The sequence below is a fragment of the Schistocerca cancellata genome, chromosome 1 (assembly GCF_023864275.1).
Source record: "Schistocerca cancellata isolate TAMUIC-IGC-003103 chromosome 1, iqSchCanc2.1, whole genome shotgun sequence".
Classification (NCBI taxonomy): Eukaryota; Metazoa; Arthropoda; class Insecta; order Orthoptera; family Acrididae; genus Schistocerca; species Schistocerca cancellata.
The window spans coordinates 10,439,673-10,463,217 of NC_064626.1; the positions used below are offsets into that span (position 1 = coordinate 10,439,673).

General features: G+C 46.1%; 1 protein-coding gene across 2 annotated transcripts in view; it reads left to right on the forward strand.

Annotated features, from left to right (window-relative positions):
- Window positions 1–23,545, forward strand: part of LOC126164011 (kanadaptin) — a 318,048-nt gene that overhangs the window by 260,250 nt on the left and 34,253 nt on the right. The window contains exons 8-9 of one of the 2 annotated variants that reach the window (XM_049920204.1): window positions 2,742–3,009; window positions 3,114–3,235. In XM_049920204.1, coding sequence (XP_049776161.1) covers window positions 2,742–3,009; window positions 3,114–3,235 — 390 coding nt within the window. The remainder of the gene's footprint in view (window positions 1–2,741; window positions 3,010–3,113; window positions 3,236–23,545) is intronic. The other variant, XM_049920205.1, reaches the window with a different exon arrangement.

Consider the following 23,545-nt stretch of genomic DNA (forward strand, 5'->3'; position numbering starts at 1 on the left):
AAACCTGCGCAACACAGAAGCCCTACCACCTCGGCTGTATGGATTACCAAAGATCCATAAGAACAACGTTCCACTGAGACCAATCGTTAGCGCTCCTGGATCACCGACATATAAACTGGCAAAACACTTGGCCTCTCTGCTCCAGCCACACGTGGGGAAGACCGACACATACATTAAGGACTCAGGACATTTCATTGAGAAGCTGAAGAAACTGAAACTTGCACCAAACGATATCTTGGACAGCTTTGATGTTATTTCGTTATTTACAAAAGTGCCACTCAGTGACGCTCTGGAGCACATCGGTTCCATTTTCCCGCAGGACATCAGAAAGCTCTTCCATGCATGTCTCACCATGAGCTATTTCACGTGGAATGGAGATTTCTACGAACAGCTGGAAGGCGTCGCCATGGGTAGTCCTCTCAGTCCAGTGGTGGCCAACTTCTTCATGGAACAATTCGAAGCACAGGCACTGGACTCGGCGACTTGCAAACCTAAGGTGTGGTACAGGTACGTCGATGATACTTTCGTGGTGTGGAGCCATGGTGAAGAACAGCTCTGTGACTTCCTGAGACACTTGAACAGCCTCCATGCCAACATAACATTTACCATGGAAGTAGAAAAGGACAAGAAACTGCCATTTCTAGATGTGCTGGTCACAAGGGATGGCGAAAACATGGGACACAGTGTGTATCAAAAACCGACACACACGGACCGATACCTGCACAAACTGTCAAACCACCACCCGAGTCAGAAAAGAGGCATGATTAGTTCACTCGTAATGAGAGCAGGACGAATATGTGAGCCGCAACACCTCAAACGAGAAATGCAACACCTGGAAACTGTCCTGAGGAGCAATGGGTACTCCACAAATTATACTAGAAGTGTAACAGAGCCAAACACTCGGCGAAGTAAGGAACCAGAAAAAGAAATGTTGGGTACGGCCTTTCTGCCATACATTCCCAGAGTGACGGACAGAATTGGCCGTATATTGCGCAACCATGGCGTAAAGACGATTTTCAAACAGACAAGGAAGGTCAAAGAGTGTCTTAGATTGACGAAGGAGAAAAGAAACCCACTTGCAATGTCGGGAATATACCGTATACCATGCACATGTGGAAAAGTTTATGTCGGAATGACTGGACGATCCATCAACACCAGGATCAGAGAGCATAAGCGACATTGCAGGTTGGGGCAGGTGGAGAAATCGGCCGTGGCAGAGCACGCACTGAATGAGACCGACCACGTAATAAAATTCGCCGACATGGAAGTTCTGGCTGTAGAGAAGCACTATCACACGCGCTTGTTCAGAGAAGCTGTAGAAATACAAAAACACGCAAACAGTTTGAACAAGAAAGAGGAAAGCCTTAAGGTAAACGGATCCTGGCTTCCCGTACTGCAGTGAACGACCGTCACAGGTAGCAAGAGGAGAACCGTACCAGAAATGACCGCAGAGAAGCCCTCGGACGTTGGCGCACCAGGTACATATAGTGTGCGCCCGCGAGCTCGGATCCATTTCACCACCGGCAATGGAGGGCGAAGCTTTGACAATGCCCGCCACTCGTGCTGGCGGAGGTCAGAAAAATCATTATATGAACGTCGGCCGAAGAACCTGAGACAGAAGCCAATAGGCAGTTTATCGAGATTAATATTAGCTGAGATAGACCAAAAAAGTGACACAGTAATGAAACACTGAAATTGCATTTTGGAGGGATTGAATTCACAGCATGTATTGGTTTAGTTTGCTTCCCCTCTAGCTCTTGTTTAGTGAACTATTGCAATGCCTCAATAGTATCACTCTTGACCAGACATAAAAGGTTTTATTTTCTTGAAAGAAAGATAGGTTGAGAGGAAGAAAACAGAAAGTTTGCTGTGTCTAACAGCACACTAGTTCTCATCCATATAGTGCAGAAAGATTTGACATATCAGTCAACTATAGAATTTAAATTATATAAAATCCAGGATGGAATGAAACAATATTATGAAAAGGATAGTTGCTACTTACCATAAAGTGTAGATGCTGAGTCACAGTTAGGTACAACAAAAAGACTTTCACAAAACGAGCTTTTGGCCAACAAGACCTCTGTCGTAAATAGACCTCACACACACACACACACACACACACACACACACACATGACCACAGTGTCTGGCACCTGAAGCCAGAATCTGGTCAGAGACTGGTCATGTGTGTGAGTTGCATGAATGTGTGTGTGTGTGTGTGTGTGTGTGTGTCTGTTGTCTACTTTTGACAAAGGCCTTGTTGGCAAAAAAGCTCATTTTGTGACAGTCTTTGTTTTGTGTCTATCTGTGACTCAGAATCACTGTTATATGGTGAGTAGCAACTACCTTTTTCATAATATTGATAGAATGAAACTTTTTTTTTGATGACAGGAAGTCTGTACTCTTTGTAGTGTTGGTAGGTGACATAAATATGACAGACAAATAACTGTATGAAGTAAAATGGTAGACAAGTTATGAACAGTTAACTTGGTTGAAAACTATTTAGAGATTTAATTTATGGAATTCTACAGCATAGTTAAAAGTTAAATACACAATTAGCAATTAATAGACATGAATAATAAGCACAAGCCTTTCTCTTTTGTCGTAGCCAAGCAGAATTTACAATTCGGTGTGCTCTTTTCACACAGCTATAACTGGACCATAGTTTTGATAAGCACAGTGTTGAAAACCAGTCATTTATGTGTGATGAAGTAGGCTGAACAATGCTATTTTAATTTCTAGATGTCCCATAAAATAATACCAGATGTTGATTCAAAGTTGGAAGGTGTAGAAGAACAGGAAGAGGAAGAGGAAGAACAGGAAGAAGCAGACAAAGAAGAACAAAATAATCAAAAGAGAAATGAAGATACAGGTGAAAATCATGACCAAAGAACAGTAAAACAATCTGAACAGGAAGCTGTGTCATTAAATAGTCGTGGGGAGAAAAGAGAACAGCTTCACACAGAAAAGAAACCGTCTACTCTGCATGACAACAGTGTTATTGGTAATGGTAATGTAGTTCATTTCCTGTAGTATAGTGTAAAGTTGTAAAATGAAAGACTGTAAGAAGAAATAGAAACTTTATAATGACTGAAATACATGATTATTTTTCAGTTGTTCATCCAAAGTTAATTGGTCCCTCGTTGCCACCCAGTGTGAATTTATATGAGGGAAAAGACGTAGTTGTAAATAAAAATAAGAAGAGATCGAGACAGAAAGAGCCTAAGAATGTGAAGGTAAATACATTTCCTTATATTTTTGAGTTATTCAGCAGAAATGTAGCACAAAAATACAGTCTTCGTACAACAGCTATTAAGTAAAATAAAGGGAAATTGAATGGCCAATGAGCACATAAAAGAGACTGAAAATGCTCCTATGGTTTCAGGTGATATCCTTCCTCAGAGCTAACTAATAACAGTCATCTACATTGTACTAGCTGCAGAGCACAAGCCCAGACTAAAGTCTTCCTCTTGTTGACTCTTCTGGTCTAGTGCACCTCTCTGACAACATATTGCCTCATATATAACTTTGTTGCTTTCCTCCATTTTATACTTTTGATGCAGCAGATGATTATTATTATTATTATTATTATTATTATTATTATTATTATTATTTCAACAGATACTCGCATCACCTAATTTAATGTTCTGTTGTCCACTGAATGCACAGAATATCCTTGTCTATCCCTATTTCAGACTTGCTTCCAATCCTGCTCTCAGTCCTGTACTGCACGGGTCGTTTCCTTCAGTCGAACCAGTTGCGAGACCTGTCCCGTACGACCATCCATTCCCTCCTACTGCAGTCCACCCGTGGTCATTCCCTGCACTATAAAAGGTGGGGTTATGTGTGAAAGCAGCCATGTTATGTATCACCTATGCAACAGTTACTGTGATGCATTCTGTGTGTGCACAACAAGTAACCAAGTACCTACTCGCATGAATGGCATCCTCCAAATTGTGTCAAACCACAAATTTTTTACCATCCAGTTGCCGAACGTGCTGTACCCTCCAACATAAATGACTTCAACTTCCAGCATTACTCTCCCTGAAATATGCGAGTTTGAATGGTCTCTCCAGTACCTGCACTCTCACAGTCCCCCTGGCATCCGACCTGTTCCCCATTGCATCCATTTTTCCCTTCTTTCTTCTGTCCACACTTCCTTCCCTGTCCAGATTTTGTACTATCTTCTGCCTCCCCTCCAACCCTAACCATGTGAGACCTCTCTGCCTCCCCCTCTCTCCCTCCCTCCCCCTCCCATCCCACCCTGCTCACCCCACCCCAGCCTCCTCTCCCCATTGCTCATTTCCCCTTCTCCACTCCCCTCCCCAAGATCTGCCCCCTCCCCAACACCTGCCCCCGCGAACTTCTCTCTCTCTCTCTCTCTCTCTCTCTCTCTCTCTCTCTCTCTCTCTCTCTCTCTCTCCCCTCCCCTTCCCCCTTGCCCCTCTCTCCCCCTCCCTCCCAACCCCTCTCCCTCCCTCTCTCCCACCCCTTCTCCTGCTTCCCTCCCCCTCCCCCTCTGCCCTCCCACACCCCTCCCTACCTTCTTCCACCCTCTCAATCGCCTCTCCCACCCTCTCCCTCCTCACGCCCCTCCCTCTCCCTCCCCTCATCTCCCCCACCCCTCCCTCCACTCCCGACCGCTCCTTTCCTCTCTCGTCTACTCCCAACTCACCTCCAGTCCCCTCTCTCTTTCTCATCCCCTTCTTTACCCTCTCGTATCACCCCTTTACTCTTCCTCTCTCCTCCCTTCCCCCTCTCCCTCCCTCCCCTCCCTTTCGCCCTCTTCCTCTCCATTCTCCACCCCCTCCTTCTCCCTCCCTCCGTACCTCTCCCTCCCCTCCATCACTCTTCCTCCCCTCCCCACCACTCCTTTCCCCTCCCCACCACTCCTTTCCCCTCCCCACCACTCCATTCCCCTCCCCACCACACCTTTCCCTTCCCCACTACTCCTTTCCCCTTCCCACCACTCCTTTCCCCTCCCCACCACTCCATTCCCCTCCCCACCACACCTTTCCTTCCCACTACTCCTTTCCCCTTCCCACCACTCCTTTCCCCTCCCCACCACTCCTTTCCCCTCCCCACCACTCCATTCCCCTCCCCACCACACCTTTCCTCACTCCTTCCCCCTCCCCACCACACGTTTCTTCTCTCCTTCCCCCTTCCCACCACTCTTTTCCTCACTCCTTCCCCTCCCCACCACTCGTTTCTTCTCTCCTTCCCCCTCCCCCTCCCTCCCCATCACTCGTTTCTTCTCTCCTTCCCCCTCCCCCCTCCCTCCCCACCACTCATTTCCTCACTCCTTCCCCCTCCCCACCACTCGTTTCCTCGCTCCTTCCCCCTCCCCACCACTCGTTTCTTCTCTCCTTCCCCCTCCCCACCACTCGTTCCTTCTCTCCTTCCCCCCTGCCCCCTCCCTTCCCACCACTCCTTACACCCTTCCCCTCCCTTCGCCAAATCCCTTCATGTTCTCCCTCCCCCCTCCCTCTCTCTTGCCTCTCCCTCCCTCCCTCTCTCTCCCCATTTTTTACTTTTGTCCTTATCCCGCTTCCCTTCCTGTCTTCCTTTTCATCACCACATTCTTCTCCTTTCCTCCTCTCCCTCCTCCACTATTCTATCCCTCTACCTCTTATTTGTTGATCTTATTTTGTTGTTGTAGAGCCACTGACTCATCTGCTGAAAGAACCTTTTCCACACTGCTCTGCTATTCCATCCCCCTCTAACCTCCCCCTCTCCTTTCACCCCCTCCCTCCACCTGCCCACTATCCCTCCCTCCCCCTCTACCCCCCTCCAGCCCCCACTACCACCCCTCCCTCTACCCCCTCCCCCCTCCCTCTGTTCCCTCCTCTCCCTACCCCATCTCCTCTCCCTACCCCCTCATTTCGCCTCCCCTCCCCTCTCTCTTCTGCCGTCTTACCCCTCCCCACTCTCTTCTGCCCTCTTACCCTCTCCCTTCTGCCCTCTTACCCCTCCCCTCTCCCTTCTGCCCTCTTACCCCTCCCCTCTCTCTTCTGCCCCTCTTACCTCTCCCCCCTCTCTTCTGTCCTCTCACCCTCCCCCCTCTCTTCTGCCCTCTCACCCCCTCCCCCTCTCTTCTGCCTTCTCACCCCTCCCCTGTCTCCTCTGCTCTCTCACCCCCTCCCCACTCTTATGCCCTGACACCTTTGCTTCCCTCTCACAGTTCTTCCCTCTCCCTCCCCCTCCACCCTCACCCTCTCCTCTGTACCCTCCTCATCTCCCTTTCCTTTCTAACCCCCTGCCTCTCCTCTCCCACCATCCTTCTCCCCTCTAACCCTCTCCCTCCTTCCCTCTCCCTCCCCTCATTTCTCCACTACACTCTCATCTCCCTAATACTCTTCTCCCCTTCTACTACTCCTTTCCCCTCTCCTACCCAGCCCCCTACTCCATCCCCTCTCCCCCCATCTCCCTCTCCTTTTCCTCCCCCTCCCCTCTCCTTCCCCTTCTCCTCCACTCCCCTACCCCCTTACCCCATTCCCTTCTTCTCCCTCTCCCTCCCTCTCCCCCTTTCCCTCCCCCTCATCCCTCCCTCCACCTTCCTCTCCCTCCTGCTCTCCCCTCCATCCCCTCCCCTCTCCCCTCCATCCCCTCCCCTCTCCCTCCCCCTTCATGCTCCCCCTCTCATCTCATCTCATATCTCTCTCTCTCTCTCTCTCTCTCTCTCTCTCTCTCTCTTCTCTTTCTCTCACTCTCACTCTCTCTCTCTCTCTCTCTCTCTCTCTCTCTCCCCATTTTTTACTTCTCTCCTTATCTCACTTCCCTTCCTGTCTTCCTCTTCATCACCATATTCTTCTCCTTTATTCCTCTTCCTGTCCCTCCTCCACTATTCCCTCTTTCTACCTCTTATTTGCTGTACCCTATGATCTTGTTTTGTCTTGTTGTACAGCCAGTGACTCATTTGTTGAAAGACCTTTTTCACACTACTGTGGTATTCCCTCCTTTCCTTGTTCAACTTTTCCTACTCCTCCCCACCTCCTTACAACAGACAACTACTCTCAGTAGTCAATAATCGACAGTCAGTCCGCTGCAGGTTTGTATGTTTGGGTGCCTGTGTGGTTGTGTTTGCATGAACTTGTACACTTCTGTTGGAGAAAGAGAAAAAGCTCAAGAGCTAGTGCAAATAATCTCTTCTGTCACTTGTTTCCATGTACCGCATATCAGTCAGCTGTAATTCAGTAGATGCCAATGCAAGTGACCGTGTTTAGTGTTGTTATGCTGGAAACACTCAGAAATCTATTGTATTTTCTAAAGGTCGACTGTGTGTAAATGCCCATGGAAGCAGCTATAAGAGTGAATTATTTCTGTCATTTAGATCACATCTAAAGAAATTATCTTTTTAATTTTCTAGAAGTGGACAATCAATATTATCATTTGTTGCCATAAGGCAACACTATGAACTTGGAGCTTTGAACATAACTATTTCAGACATGAGCAAATTCGGTATAATGCTCTTCACTACTTTTACTTTGTAGACATGGTGTCATTTCCAGCTTTGTGCTGCTGTGGTGAATGATGTTCTGTCCCAGTTAGAAATATTCATGAAAAAGTTGTGGTCTGGAAACAGATGACACAGTGAAAAAGTATTTGTGGATGAGCCAGGGGAAGAGAGGGCTCGACCTAATAGCCTTTTTATAACTTCCGGTACGCTGTTTCTGAGACTGATGATGGTGATGTCCGAAGAAGAAGAGGAGGAGGAGGAGGAGGAGGAGGAAGGGAAGAGCAAAATGAAAACAGTGTGTTGCATTGAAATGTCAGTGTAGTCACAGATGAAACAAGTGCTCCACAGCCAAGTGAAAAGTTTAAACTTGCAGGCAATTGAAAGAAATGTTGGAAAGAATTATATTTTTCAAAATGGACTGGTACACTTGACATACCATCTCACGTTGTTGTACAAATAAGTATTTTCATATGTTTCTTGGAAATGAAATTTTAGACGTTATTGTTTAAGAGTCAAGCAGCTTTTATGTTTGAAAAAAGAAACATGCAGAATACTTAAACCTGATGGATAAGAATTAGAAATTTATATAGTAATGGTATTTTGTATATCTATAATTTCACTGTCTTCTGCTAGAGATAACTGGTGTGCCAATAGTTTAACTTAAGCACCCTACCAAAATTTCAGTTGCTGATTGTAGCGTTAGTAAAGAAGTACTACCGAGGGTGTCTGACATTCATTCATAGCATCCATTTTATTTAAAACACTCATGTAAAGAGAATTTATTCATTTTGAAACAAATATCCCTCCAAAATTTACATACTTCCATATATGCTTCAAAATTTGAAACTTGTTACTCAAGAAATGTCAAGCCAAGAAGATCTTAACATCAGTGTACCAGAATTTATAACAACACAATTCACAGATATGGCCAATATCATTAACGATGAATATGTTACAGAAAGTCGGAAAACTCCTACAGTGTCTCAACAACTTTTAAACAATTTCCCCAAATGTTAATTACAGTAGAATCTCAAAACAAGTTTTAAAGTTTCCTAAAACATGCACACTTAAGACAGGCTAACAGTAGATATACACAAAGAAGAAGACTGAAGGTGGTGCTTGCTGTGAGACAGTAACTTTTTCAAATATTACACAGAAAACAGTATAGGAATGTTTCCCTACCTAACTTATGAAATAAGACACAGTAGGCACTGCACAAAGAACAGTGTCCACTGTCGGTTAAAAAAAAAACACATTTATTTAACGACCAAACTACTGCAGGAAAATGTGAAATAGTCTCGAGATTTACTGATACTGTAGTAAGTCACTTACCGATGGGGTGGCACTAGACAAAGAAGCGGTGCGATAGGAATTGTAGACACCGAACAGAGTCACAACCTCATCTCCGAGTACCGTCAACAAGACACTGATACTTTTTGATGTGAGGCACAGAGTTAACCATCTCTGGTGGAAGATGTGGCACACCCGGTCGTGTAGCAGGTGTCGAGATGTTGCAGTGCGAGTGTGTACGAAAACTTCACAATAAGCGTCTCAGTACAGGGAAATGTCACTACGTGGCACATCCGTCACAGCACGGTCGTGGAGCAGAGGCCGATGTTAATATATTTGAACGTATTGGCTATTCCGTAAAGCAGGCCATTTCCTGAAACACGCATCCCTTACACTCAGTAACGGTAGGTCGTGTGCAGAGAAAGAGACTGAAACTAGCGTTTACTGCACAATGGTAACTTTTCAAATCTCGCCCAAAAACAGAGTGAAAATATCAATACTTTAATGTGACGGGCAGCAGTTCCAATAAATATATATAACGTCCAGGGAGGCGTGCGAAACGCTTCTAATCTTTCCTCAGATAATATAGTGAAATATCGGTCTTACCACAAGCCCTACATATACTCGACAAGTTTTACATTTGCCGCGACAGTACAAATCGTGAACCGCAACTTTACTTGGTGCCCCAGATAGATTAAGAATCACTAACAACTAACTAAGTTAACTAAGACAAAGCACTGTAATTATTGTATGTCTTGAAACAATCAGAAATAATTATGACTCAGATTAAAGTTGGAGCAGCAGTGTTAGTCTTCCAGACTAAGTTGCACAAGTACAAAGATACACAGTATATTCCGGTGATGCACGACCGGGGCCACACTGTCACACCATCCAATTAATAGGTGACATAAGCATCACACGCGCAACTGCCCCAGTGCAGCACTGCTTGTCGAATGTGACCGCTACTTCCTTGTGGGCACGCACAAACAGGTACACTCTGACGTGTACCGTAATGTGTATCTGGGAAAAACTGCTCCGAACTGGGTAGCCCTCAAATTTCACTGCAACGCCAGTAAATATTAACCGGGAGCCCGTTACCATAGCGCAGCTAAACACGGTGTCGTTTGAGTGTGCAGAAACGTGTGCCATTCCTCGAGAGCTGACGGCTCGCTGTCGGCGCCATTTCCGTGTAAGCGACCTGGAATATTATTCTGTTGCCCGATTGGAATGTCTACTTCCATTTACTGCCCGTCTGTTCCTCCGCACCCCTCAGATCACGTGCCGAAAAGGTCACTTGACCCCGCGATATCGTCAGGTGGCCGCGGTCGACTACAATAGTGACGACCGCCGGCATATACTCCTCCCTTTATTCCCGGCAATTCCCTTCGATCGTACCTAATCTTCCCGACAGGGACTGGGCTCGATTTGGGATAGGTGAGCTCTTATAACATTTTCCCTTCTCGGGATCCTTTAACGATACTCACTATACTGTGGCAGGAGCTTTCTATCTTGTCAAGCTTTTTGCTTGAGGCCTGGAAGTTCTCGACAGAGACCCGGTCTCCCACATAATGTGGCTCCGGGCACTGTCTGCTATTGTAGCACTGCCGGAAGACGATGCACCTTAAGAAGGTTCTGTTTTGCCCTCTTCCAGTGGACCACGAGTTGCCATGGGCTGGTCCGTTCCGGAAGCAGGTTGACTGAAGGTACTTTGTGGACTAGCAATTTTGAAACGCAGTAGCAGTTCACCTGGAGTCAACTGCAGCTTTCTCGCTTTGTCGTGTTTAATGGAGTCACCACTCGTGGGAGTGTAGAGTCCCAGTTCTCCCAGTCTTTGCTACGGTACGTGATTAGGGCCGCCCCCAGGTTTCGGTTAAACTCTCAGCATTTGAAGGGGTGGTGGCAAGTGTAATACCGATACCACACAAAAGTCCCTAAAACCCCCCAACGTAAAGCACGTCACGTTTTCATACGTAATATATTGTGGTGCACCAAAAACGCTATAGATATATGTGACTGTAGGCTTTCCCGGCGTAAACTATTGATGAAGGTTTCTCGGGTTTTCAGCCGGGTGGTAGCGTCGATATCTCGCGACGTTTCGGGAAGTGTCGTACTACCCACCTTCTGGCGAAGTCAGGGTAGTATGTTTGCCAGAAGACGGGTAGTACGACACTTCCCGAAACGTCGCGAGATATCGACGCTACCACCCGGCCGAAGACCCGAGAAACCTTCAACGACACTATAGATGTTCTTTAAGTTCTGTACCATTGCTTCAGTAATAGCTGCCCCGGTGGGGGGCAGGTGCAATGGACTTGCAAAATCAATAAACATTTTTTGAAGGGGACAGTTCACTGTAGCAGATGCTAACTGACCCACCTTCATATACTGAACAGGCTTGACCCCAATGCATACCTGACATACACTCACTCTGTTTTTTATATCACTATCAGTTCTCTTCCATAGAAAATGCTAACATATTATGGCATTTGTGAAAATGCCCAGAGGCCCACCTATAGAGCACTCACGGAAATACTCGAACAGGAAAGGCACAAATTGCTGATGCACCACTATCTTGTTGTCCTTGTCATACCTAGCCCCATCTGGTTAACAACCTGCCCCTCCCCAATTTTCTTTCTGATTGCCACTTCTTCCTCATCCTTCTCCTGATGTTCTCCAATATTTCAAAAATGCGAATTGTCACAACTTTTTTGTTAGTCTGTCCTGTTTATCACTCAGTTTTCCTGTTTCCATCTCCTGGCCCAAAATTTGAGCACTAAAATCCTCGTTGCCCACCTGGCAATCTAACCTGTCTTTTGTGGCCAGCTGAGGAACCAGCTTAATGCCTAGATGTCAGTTTCTAGCATAAACTGCGTGTGCTCCTGGTAATACCTGAATTTTTCTACTCCAAATAGCACTTCTAGAGCCTGTAACTCATAAACTGAGTAAGCCTTCTCTAAGTGGTTTTAGGTCTGGGATGCAAATGCTATTGAAATTATCCCTTCTTCATTCTCCTGAAATAGGACTGCTCCCATCTTACATTCGAGGTGTCCATCTACGAGATGAATCGTGTGCTAGAATCGTGAAGAGGCAGGACCGTATCTGACAATAAACCTCATTTCAGCGTCACCTGTGGTGCTTCTCGGGAGGCTGACCCCTCAGATATATGTCTCTTTTCTCCTAAGTCATGTAATTTCCCCATCTTCTCTGTAAGCTCCAGGATAAATTTGCAAAAAAAATTTCGCCTTGCGTAAGAATTTCACCACGTCTTTGACATTCCTAAGTGCTGACAGATATCGATCGACGGTCATCCTGTCTGGGACAACCGTGTGCCTTGAGAAATGCATTGATTCACAGGTGAACTCGACCTCGGCCGGAGGAACAGTTGATCCTGCTTTTCTCAGTCTACCAAATACTTCTCATAAATGTTGAAAATGTTCCTCCACAGAATTAGTATAAACTACCAGATCGCCTGGTTCAGATCTAATGTCATAAACAGTTTTGCCGTGTGAAATCAGCCGAAACAAGAATGACGATCTGAGAGTGATCGTGATCACAATTTCACCTGTTTGTTGAGATCCCTATAATCCACCACCGGGTGACAGCTTCCATCTGATTTGGGAACAAAAAACACGGAAGCCACATACTGTGATTTGGACAGCCAAATAATCCCCTGTTCTAACATTTCCTTCAACAGCTTCATTGTGGGAGGGGCAAATATATACAGAGCTTTCTTTGTCACAATGTTATCCTGTAGCTCGATATGATATTCTACTAATGGAGTAACACTCAACTTTGCCATCAAAACATCCCGGAATGGAGGATGTATTTGAATGCTTTGAGAAAATAAGCCAACCACTTTCAGGTGTGATTTCATAGTTTCAGCAGTTGTAAAATTGTCTTCTTCAAAAGTACAGGGAGTGTAGAATAAGAAATAAATCACTTTTTTCAGTTGAACAGATGCAGAATTTGTAGAGACACATCGTGAAATATTTCCGCATCGCCCCCTACTGTTTCGTGAAGTTTCGATAGGTGGCTGTGCTCTACAGAGCCTTCAAAATGGTGTCTGTAACAGAGGTGCATTCTGAGTGGAGAGTTGCCACCGAGTTTCTTTTCGTGGAAAACCAGAGTGTCACAGGCATTCGTAAGCACTCGCAGAAAGTCTACGGAGACCTGGCAGTGAACAAAAGCACTGCGAGATGTCGGGTGAGAGGTCTGTCATTTTCGGAACGAGGTTGTGCAAACCTGTCCAGTCTCTCGCGTGTCAGTTGGCACGCACGTAGCTGTGACTGGTGCATTGTTGGAATGTGTGGACACTCTCATTCCAGGTGACTGACAGATCTCAATTGAGCAGCTCACTGCTCAACTGGACTTCTCCGTTGGCAGTGCTGACACTCTCCTTCACCAGTTTGGGTCCTCAAAGGTATATGCCCAGTGTGTGAATTCTTTACGCATTACGAGGCCGATCGTGACAATATTTTGTCAACCAGTAGAGTGATACTGTGTAAGCATGCGGGCCCTCCCAGTAAGGTAGCGTAAGGCTATTGCGTTGAACAGAGATGATTTTGAAAGAATGATTGAAAAAAAAATTGGAAGGTACACACATCCTGAGTGAACTTTAACTGGCACTAATATAAACAGACCTTCAATATTCAATACATTTATTCAAATTTAAATTTACATACTTCTTTTTCTTGTTACCGCTATTGTGCATAGAGCTCGGTATGACAATACTGGTTCCAGATCACCCCTCTTCTGCTCACACAAATTATTCTTGCCTGCTTCGATCCTCTCGATGCAGGATTCTCGGCCCGTCGCGGAGAGATGAACAGACGGGTATCGTCACCGTGAATGTACGAATAAACTTTGCTATCTTGATAACTTTCTTTAATACAATCTAAAGTACAATTGGAATACACACTTCTGAACAATAACAATGCGGTCAAACTCGTCACACTTGCACCTGCTACCACTTATAGAGCAATTAAAAAATTGAAGAGCATCTCTCTACCTCTATTGTTTCAATGTCAATGTTATCAATGTTACACAATTTTATATATGTAGACTCACATATCTTATATGTATAAGAAGAAAAGAAAGAAAATAATAATATGTTACATTATAAACTGCAAAAATACCTGTCTTTTTCTTCTGATTTGTGTCTTGGCTTTTTCTGGATTGGTTACCTTGAGAAATGGGAGTATTTGGACTCCTCTCTTGTTCCCTGTTTTGGTAGTGGAAAGAGCCTGGTAGTGGAAGCAGTCTGTTTACCCCGTTTACTCTGGGACAGTCAGTCAGTCTCTCTCTCTCTCTCTCTCTCTCTCTCTCTCTCTCTCTCTCTCTCTCTCTCTCTCTCTCTGTATTTCGTCCTATTTTTTTTAATGGTTCAAGGCCTTTTAATGCCCTCCATCTGTTCTTCGTTTGCCTTGCCTTTTTCTCTTTTCCCCCTCTGAGCTCCACACAAGGATTTGATCTTGATCTGGTACAACTTCCCAGTGATGTCTGCCACTACTTGGGCTGGTCAGTGACATGATTCATTTGCAGAAATGGCTTCCCTCAGTTCTAAATCCAGTATTTGGGTATTTACGGTATCATCAAGTCCCTCAGTTTTTAAGTGTTTTCTGTGTTCTCCATTTTAGTCCCACGAGAATTAGTGATATGTCAGTTCGACACCAGTGGAGCCACACACAAGTGTAAGGCTAAGTACTCAGGGAGGTCACCCAGAATCCCTGAGGTTCTTTTATCCCCTTAGCACGGATCAAGTCTCACCTTGGCTTGGGTACCTAGGGAGTTGGAAATGGCTGTGGGAAGAGATGTGTGAAGCACACATCGTCAGGTTCATCTACATCTACATCTATATCTACCTGGGCTAAGTGTCTGGCTTGGGAGACCGTGTCAGTAGTTACACTATCACCAGCATAGTCCTCAGCTTCACACGAACATGTGAACATTTCCACCACAAGTTCAGTGTTATGGTAAGGCAGTGGAGGGGAACATTATTGATTGCAGTCTTTCTTACATTTAAAGTGCTTCCAGAGCTAGAAAAAAAAAATCAGTCTCAATGAATAGATTATGACATTCTAATGGTGTTATTCTTTGAAAGACTAAAATAAAAATAAAAACGATTGTACTATCTAGCGTGAAATGCTCAGTGTACAACTGTGAATTGCGCACTGGCAGAAGCGTCCGAAAGGAACGTATTGCTGACGTAGGAGCCATTGATAACTGTATGCTAAGTCTCACTAGTGCAATACCACAATACAAAATTTGTAAAATAGTTTTACATCTGACCCTATAGTTCAGATTTACAAATGGAACTAGCAGAATGAGGAATTTACAGCTTAGTCATTGCTCAGTGTAAGTGACCAAAGGCTGTGATTCTGACAGTGACGAGAAAGTGAAGAGTACAACAGACATAAGACGATACGAAGTACTCTTCTGTACAGTGGCGACAACAGATCACCCGGTGTGGCACGCACCAGGGCAGTACGCAAATAAATTTGTCACCAGAGGTGTACGGATTCAGTTATAACCTCGTACAGGCTCCGTACACTTTCCAAAAAAATTGTGCCTCATAATATTTTTCCAGTACACGATCTAACAGTTGTGAGTTCTTGCTTTCTTTAGGAAAGAAATGCACTATAAAGAGGAATGCATTGGAAAAGTACACTCTCCTCAGCTGAGTGCGTAAAGTAAATTGCTAGAGGGTTGCTATTCTAGGAAAAAAGTGAGACAAGGAAAATATAGAAGTACATCTATTGACAGCTCGTATACAGCAAAGAAGTGGAAGAATGAACCACCTACTGCAAACCCTGTGACGTGCATATTGTGGATATGAAAAGAAGATGCAGGGTTCCATCATATAATGGAATAATCAGAGAGAGGTGCGTGAAATGAAAAGAGCACACATAGATTTCACTGCACATAAGAAATGTTTCTTGAAATTCCACGCTGAGTGGTAATAATAATAATAGAAGCTAGTCAGGAGTACAAAAAACATGTTTTTCAATTGGACAGATAAAAAAACTACTCACCAGGTGATGACAGGAGAATACACACACAAAAGAAGCTGATATTTACACAAGCTTTTGGAGCCACCGCATCTCCTCCTTCCGGCAGAAGAGTTGAAGGGGAAGGAAGATAACTGGAGATGGAGAGGTTTAGGAAAAAAGGTAGATTTTGGAAAAGTCACCCAGAACAAGATTTGAAAGCCAGAGAATTAAAAGTGCAAGACGGGGTAAAATGCAAAACAGAGATTACTGCAAAAACGTTGTGCGTGTGTTAATAAGAGTGGAAAGCTAAGTTCATTGTACGTGACAGAGACGGGAGGGGGACAGCGAAAAATAGACAGGTCACAAAATTAAAGACGTAGAAAATTAAAACTGAGTGAAGAAATGAGTATTCACTGTGAAGAAATGCTGAGACGGAAGAAATTAATGTAAATTAAAGCGAGGTGGGTGGCGAGAACCGAGGACGTATAGTAGCGCTAGTTCTCGCCTAGATAGTTTTGAGAAACCGGTGTCCGGAGGAAGAATCCCGATGGTGCGTGTGGTGAAATGGGCACTGAGGTCACGACTGTCACGTTCTAGAGCGTGCTGTGCGACAGGACGTTGTGTGTCACTGGTGTACGCCCTCTGCCTGTATCCCTTCATCCTAACTGATAACTCGGTGGTAGTCGTGCCGAACAGGATTTTCGTAACAGCTGGTAGATGACGTGTCATTCTGCAGATCTGTCCTATTCGCACCGTACACGTTGCTTGTCACCATTGGTGCCACCTACCTCTATATCGATGTCCCCCCACGTACGTGGCGTGTTTGCTGCTGAACATTTCCTCAGTCAGTGCGTGCCTGATTCCAAACCTGTGGTATACTTTCTGCTCACCTCAATCAACTTTATACTTACCGACAACTACTTCACCTTTGCGGGGCAGACAAACAAACAGATATAAGGTATTGCTGTAGGAACCGGGACGGTTCCTTCCTGTGCCAACCTTTTCGTATGTTGTTTGAAGTACATCCGTAAGCCTTTGGCCCCTGGTTTGGTTTAGATACATTGATGAATCATTGCCATATAGACCCATGGTGACACTGAACTGTTAAATCCCTGGAACCTTTAAATACCTCCCCCAATTAAATTTCACACGGTGCTATTCCGAACCCTGTGCAACTTTCCTCAATGTCAATCTCGCCCTCACCAATGACCACCTTCGTGCATCCATCCATATTGAACCTAGTAATAAGAAACAGTACTTACATCCTTTCCGTGTCAAACATTCACTTCCGTGCAGACTCTTTACGGCAATACACCATTACCCCTAGAATAGGCCCGAGGCATTCCTGCCTGTCGTAAGAGGCAACTAAAAGGTGTCTCCCACTTTCTGGCCTTATACATTACTGCCCCCTTTCAGGGTTTGACATCCGCACTATCCAAATTTTCTTAAGTGCGGGCCATTTGGAGAAGGGCGCCTTAAGTGCGGGCCATTTGGAGAAGGGCGCCTTAAGTGGTGCATCTTATATCCCACATGCATTAAGATCTTCTGCACCCATTATTGTCATGGCACTGCAACTCCTCCAATATTCCAGCTATATGGGCAAGGACACATCACACGGTGCATAATCTCCATCTGTTGTTCACTGTCCTCTTTTGCCGCACAACAGTACTGGATTTCTACGCACCCAGTATCCGGCACGGTAGACAGTCCGTTGTGGAGATGTCATCACATACCCTCTCGGTCGTAGCCTTTTTTTGACTATGCAAGGATCATATTACTGATGCCTGAGATGCTACCTACCTACATATGCCATGGGGTAGATATCCATCATCTTGGGACACTCAGAGCTTCAGGTGGCCTTTGTTGGGGCTGTGTGGCACCCGTGGGGAGAACCCCTACTCAGAGTGGATAGCGTCAGGGTGGATGACCCACAATGAAGCGGACAAAGTCACCTTTCGCTGGGGACCGAATGGTCCCAGCACTCTCTAAGAAAGGGAATGTAGAATACAATGCTACGCCAAATGACTCCCCTCCCTAGCTATACCGTGGGAGAAACATAGGACTACGGAAAGAAGAGAGCCATATTTGCCTTGTTACTTAGTGTGCAGCAGAACGGTGGGGGACTCCTTTCTGGTTAAGAAGCCTCTATTTTTTTTGTTGAGCACCTGGAAGATAAGTTTGGGGAAGTGACAGCTCTATTTACAACGCGCAATGGAGCAGTCCTGATTCAGACGGCATTCCTAGCCCATTTCCGAGTGTTACTCGCAAGTGGCAGGCTGCGTGACATTCCTGTTTCGGTCGCTCACTATAAAAGCCTCAACATGGTCTAGGAAATTATCAGACATCCACTGCATCAGAATACTCCTTGTGCCCCTCCTACCACCCCTGTCGACTGTGAAATCCCCCCTGATCACCTGACTGCATGCTAATCCAAAAGGGGCAGAAAATAATGGAGTACAAGACCCTGGACAGACTGTGTTACTGCAAGGTTAAACTGAAATACGAAAGTTTGGATCCTGTTTGAATGTTGTCGTCTTACACTGTCACTGTGGTGACCTCACCCTTATTGACCCCATTACTCCCCTTGTCTAAGCTTTCTCCAGTGGGCCTTCATCCCCCCTGCTGGTAGCTGGGGACACATCTTCTGTTACTCTCACAGCTCCCCAAATGCCGGGGACATCAGTCCCCCCCCCCCCCCCGTCCCCCCCCCCCCACTCCAGCCTGAGAAGCAACAGCCTCATCTGGCTCCTCTTACTGGGAAGGGGGTCGCTCAGGAATCTACGTTCCGTAGTCTTTCCCCGCGTCAAGTGGATACCAGCTAGTGACCGAAGGAGCCACTAGCTGCTAGTTGAAGGCCTTCACAGTTTTCCTTAGTCCCTGAAGCTATTTCTGAGAAACCCTCCCAGCAAGCCTCTAAAGAGTGGCTAGGGAGCCAACAAACAAAGAAGAAGTCTGTTAGGAAACGGGAGACTCCAGTGACCCCATGCAACCATTCCCTAACAAGTCTGCGTCCGATGACGAGGTGGAGGTTGCGGTATCTCCTGAGGACCTAGATCTCGCCGATGCCTTGGACGTAATGATACTAGATGCGAACACTCAACCGGTGGCAGGAAGTGACCCTGATGTGTAATCTGCCTCCTTGGTCCCTTCGTGCCTTCCCAGATGACAGAAAGTGTCATCCTCCAGAGAAACTCTGGTGTTTTTTTTTTTTTTTTTCCCACCTGGCTGAGTTACGGCAACTTTTCAGTATTACACCTGCTTTTTACATTGCCCTTCAGGAAACCTAGTTTCCCACGATGCAGATCCCCACCCTTCGTGGCTATTGAGGGTACTACAAAAGCTGTACCGGCTGTGACAGACTGTCAGGTGCAGTTTGTATCTATGTCCTTACCTCTGTCTGTAGCGAATTTGTGCCCCCTCAAACACCTTTAGAAGCTATGACTATCAGGGCGAGGACAACGCAGGGAATTACTATCTGTAACATCCACCTCCTTCCAGATTGTGAAGTGTTGCAGCATGTCTTAGCTGCACTAATCTCCCCCTCACCCCCCCCCCCCTCACACACACCCCCACCCCCACCCACACACACACCTTTCCTAAATGTGGGTGTGCCTATAACCCTATGTGGAGGATCTACTAACCCAGTTCGACCTTTGCCTCCTCAATACAGGTGCCCCCCCCCTCCATATTTCAGTGTGGCACATGGCACTTGACCATTGAGCTCACAGTTTGCAGCCCTGGTCTTCTCCTGACTATCCAATGGAGAGCTCATGACGACCTGTGGGATAGTGACCACTTTCCACTCTTTGTGCCCCAACCCCAGCATCACTCATCTAGATGCTTGCACAGATGGGCTGTTACCAAGACTGACTGGGATGCTTTCACTTCTGCTACCATCGTGGAATCTCTGATGCATGGTAACATCGATGTGGTGATCCACACCGTCACTACTACTATTGTTGTCGCAGCTGAGGCTTCCATCCCTTGTTCCTCAGGTTGCTCCTGGCAGAAGTCAGTGTCTCGGTGTTCCTCGGAAATTGCTGCAGCCATTAGAGACCTAGGCGGGCCCTCCAACATCGCAAGTGCCATCTGCCCCTGGCACATCTCATTGCCTTCAAATGGCTCCACTTCTGGATCCATCAGCTCACCAAATGCCAAAAGCAAGAGTGTTGGGAACGATACGGCTCCACCATTGGCACAAGAACCTCTCCTTCTAGGTTTGAAACCAGCTCAGACAAATTTACAGATATCAGATCCCTGCAGGTGTGTGTGGGATTTCCACACGTGGAGCTGTATATGCAGATCCAGCATCACCACCCCACCTTTCGTCTCGCAAAATAGCGGGTGGAACGACAACACCTATTTTTGCTCCACACCACCCTGAGCCATATAATGCTTCCTTCAGTGAGTGGGAATTTCTCCATTCCCTTGCCGATTGTCTGACACAGACCCTGGACCAGACCGCATCCATTCCCAAAAGATTAAACATCTCTCAGTGGATTATCAGCGCCACCTGCTTGCCATCTTCAGCCTCATCAGGAAGAATGGCTAATTGCTGTCACAATGGCAGGAAAATATCATCGTCGCAGTGTTAAAGCCTGTAAGGACCCGCTGGATGTGGATAGCTATCGTCCGATCAGCCTGGCCAATGTTCTGGGCAAACTGCTCAAACGTATGGGAAGCCAGGAGTTGTGCTGGTTCCTTGATCTCCGGGCCTTCTGGCTCCATCCCAGGGTGATTTTCATCATGGTTGTTCCACCACTGCCTTGGTCTATCTGGAGTCTGCCATCCAAATTGCCTTTTCCTGGCGTTAACATTTTATTGCCATCTTTTTTGACCTGACGAAAGCCTACGATACCACTCAGTGATACCACATCCTTGCTCCTCTGCACAAGTGGGGTCTCTGGGGCCCACCCCCGATTTTTATATGGAAATTTTTGGTCACTCTGTACTTTCAGAGTTTGCGTCAGAGCTTCACACAGTTTGCTCCACATTGAAGAGAATGGGGTCCTGCTGGGCTCTGTTCTGAGCATCCCACTCTTTTTGATCGCTGTTAATGGTCTTGTGCCAGCAGTGGGGTCCTCAGTATCTCTCCCCTATAAGCTGATGAATTTTGTATTTTCTTCCACTCCTTACAATTGGTGTGGCTAAACATCAACTGCAGGGAGCCATATGAAAGGCACAGTCATGGGCCCTCACTCACGGCTTTCAGTTTTCAGCCACCAAGACATATGTCACACATTTCAAATTGCTTGATACAGGCAAGTCTTCAGGTCCAGATTGTATACCGATTAGGTTCCTTTTAGATTACGCTGATACAATAGCTCCCTACTTAGCAATCATATACAACCGCTCGCTCACCGATAGATCTGTACCTACAGATTGGAAAATTGCGCAGGTCGCACCAGTGTTTAAGAAGGGTAGTAGGAGTAATCCATCGAACTACAGACCAATATCATTGACGTCAGTTTCCAGTAGGGTTTTGGAGCATATACTGTATTCAAACATTATGAATCGCATGGAAGGGAATGATCTATTGATACGTACTCAGCATGGTTTCAGAAAACATCGTTCTTGTGCAAAGCAGCTAGCTCTTTATTCGCACGAAGTAATGGCCGCTATCGACAGGGGATCTCAAGTTGATTCCGTATTTCTAGATTTCCGGAAAGCTTTTGACAGCGTTCCTCACAAGCGACATCTAATCAAGCTGGGGCCTATGGGGTATCGTCTCAGTTGTGCGACTGGATTCGGTGATTTCCTGTCAGGAAGGTCGCAGTTCGTAGTAATAGACGGCAAATCATCGAGTTCCCCAGGGAAGCGTCCTGCGACCTCTGCTGTTCCTGATCTATATAAATGACCTGGGTGACAATCTGAACAGTTCTCTTAGGTTGTTCGCAGATGATGCTGTAATTTACTGTCTAGTAAGGTCACCCGAAGACCAGTATCAGTTGCAAAGCAATTTAGAAAAGATTGCTGTATGGTGTGGCATGTGGCAGTTGACGCTAAATAACGAAAAGTGTGAGGTGATCCACATGAGTTCCAAAAGAAATCCGTTGGAATTCGATTACTCGATAAATAGTACAATTCTCAAGGCTGTCAATTCAACTAAGTACCTGGGTGTTAAAATTACAAACAACTTCAGTTGGAAAGACCACATAGATAATATTGTGGGGAATGCGAGCCAAAGGTTGCGTTTCATTGGCAGGACACTTAGAAGATGCAACAAGTCCACTAAAGAGACAGCTTACACTACACTCGTTTGTCCTCTGTTAGAATATTGCTGCATGGTGTGGGATCCTTACCAGGTGACATTGACGGAGGACATCAAAAGGGTGCAAGAAAGGGCAGCTCGTTTCATATTATCACGTAATAGGGGAGAGAGTGTGGCAGATATGATACGCGAGTTGGGATGGAAGTCATTAAAGCAAAGACGTTTTTCGTCGCGGCGAGATCTATTTACAAAATTTCAGTCACCAACTTTCTCTTCCGAATGCGAAAATATTTTGTTGAGCCCAACCTACATAGGTAGGAATGATCATCAAAATAAAATAAGAGAAATCAGAGCTCGAACATCAAGGTTTAGGTGTTCGTTTTTCTCGCACGCTGTTCGGGAGTGGAATGGTAGAGAGATAGTATGATTGTGGTTCGATGAACCCTCTGCCAAGCACTTAAATGGGAATTGCACAGTAATCATGTAGATGTAGATTTACGTCACCATCGTACCCTCCACCTGAATCCTGAATTTTGCCTCGATGACCAACTACTTGAAGTAGTGGAGACTTCCCGCTTTTTGGTACTGGTTTTCGACTCCTGCTTAACTTGGCTTCCCCATCTTCGTCAGCTTAAGGAAAAGTGCTGGCTCACCTTAATATTATTCGATGCCTGAGCCACACCGTCTGGCTGCTGAAGCTGTACACTGCTGCAGCTGTACAAAGTCCTTGTGCCGCCCCATCTCAATGATGGGATCCTAGTGTACAGTTCAGCATCACCTTCAGCTTTGTTGCTGCTGGACCCTGTATACCACTGTGATGTTTGGTTTGTGACGGGGGCTTTCTGAACCGACCTAGTGAACAGCCTCATCGTAGCAGCTGGCATTCCTCCATTGCGGATTACGTGACAGCAAATTATACTGCTCACCTTCATTGTTCATATTACCATCTGCTTTTCCCTATCAGGGCGATCCACCTCCCACCACAGCGGCCCAGATCAGGGATTCCAATTACAGATCGTGTTCAGTTGCTTCTTACTGAACTCGACACTTGGGTACACTCCGTGGTCAGTGCCTCAGCCACAGCTCTTTCTTGACCTGTCGCAAAGTCCAAAAGCCTCAGTTCCACCTAAGGCTCTCTGCCGGGAATTTTTCTCTATTCTCGGTGAGTTCCAGGGCTCAGAAATAGTCCGTACCGATGGATCAATGGTCGACAGCCTTGTCGGCTTCACTTAGGCTCGTGTTCGACATACTGAACAGCACAACTTGCCGGATGCTTGCAGTGTTTTCACTGCCGAATTGGTGGCCATCTCTCGTGCTCTTGAGCGTGTCCGCTCCTGTGCAGGCACATCTGTACTAGCTCCTTAAGCAGCCTACAAGCTCTCGACTGGTGCTTCCCTCACCATCCTTTGGTAATGACTATCCAGGAGCCTCTTTATGTTCTCTGAAACAGTGGATATTCAGTGACCTTCATTTGGACCCCGGACATGTTGGGATCCCAGGCACTGAACTTGCTGACAGGCTGGCCAACTAGGCTACTAGTAAACCGACTCTGGAGATTGGTCCACCAGAGACTGATCTCCGATCAGTTTTACGTTGTAAAGTT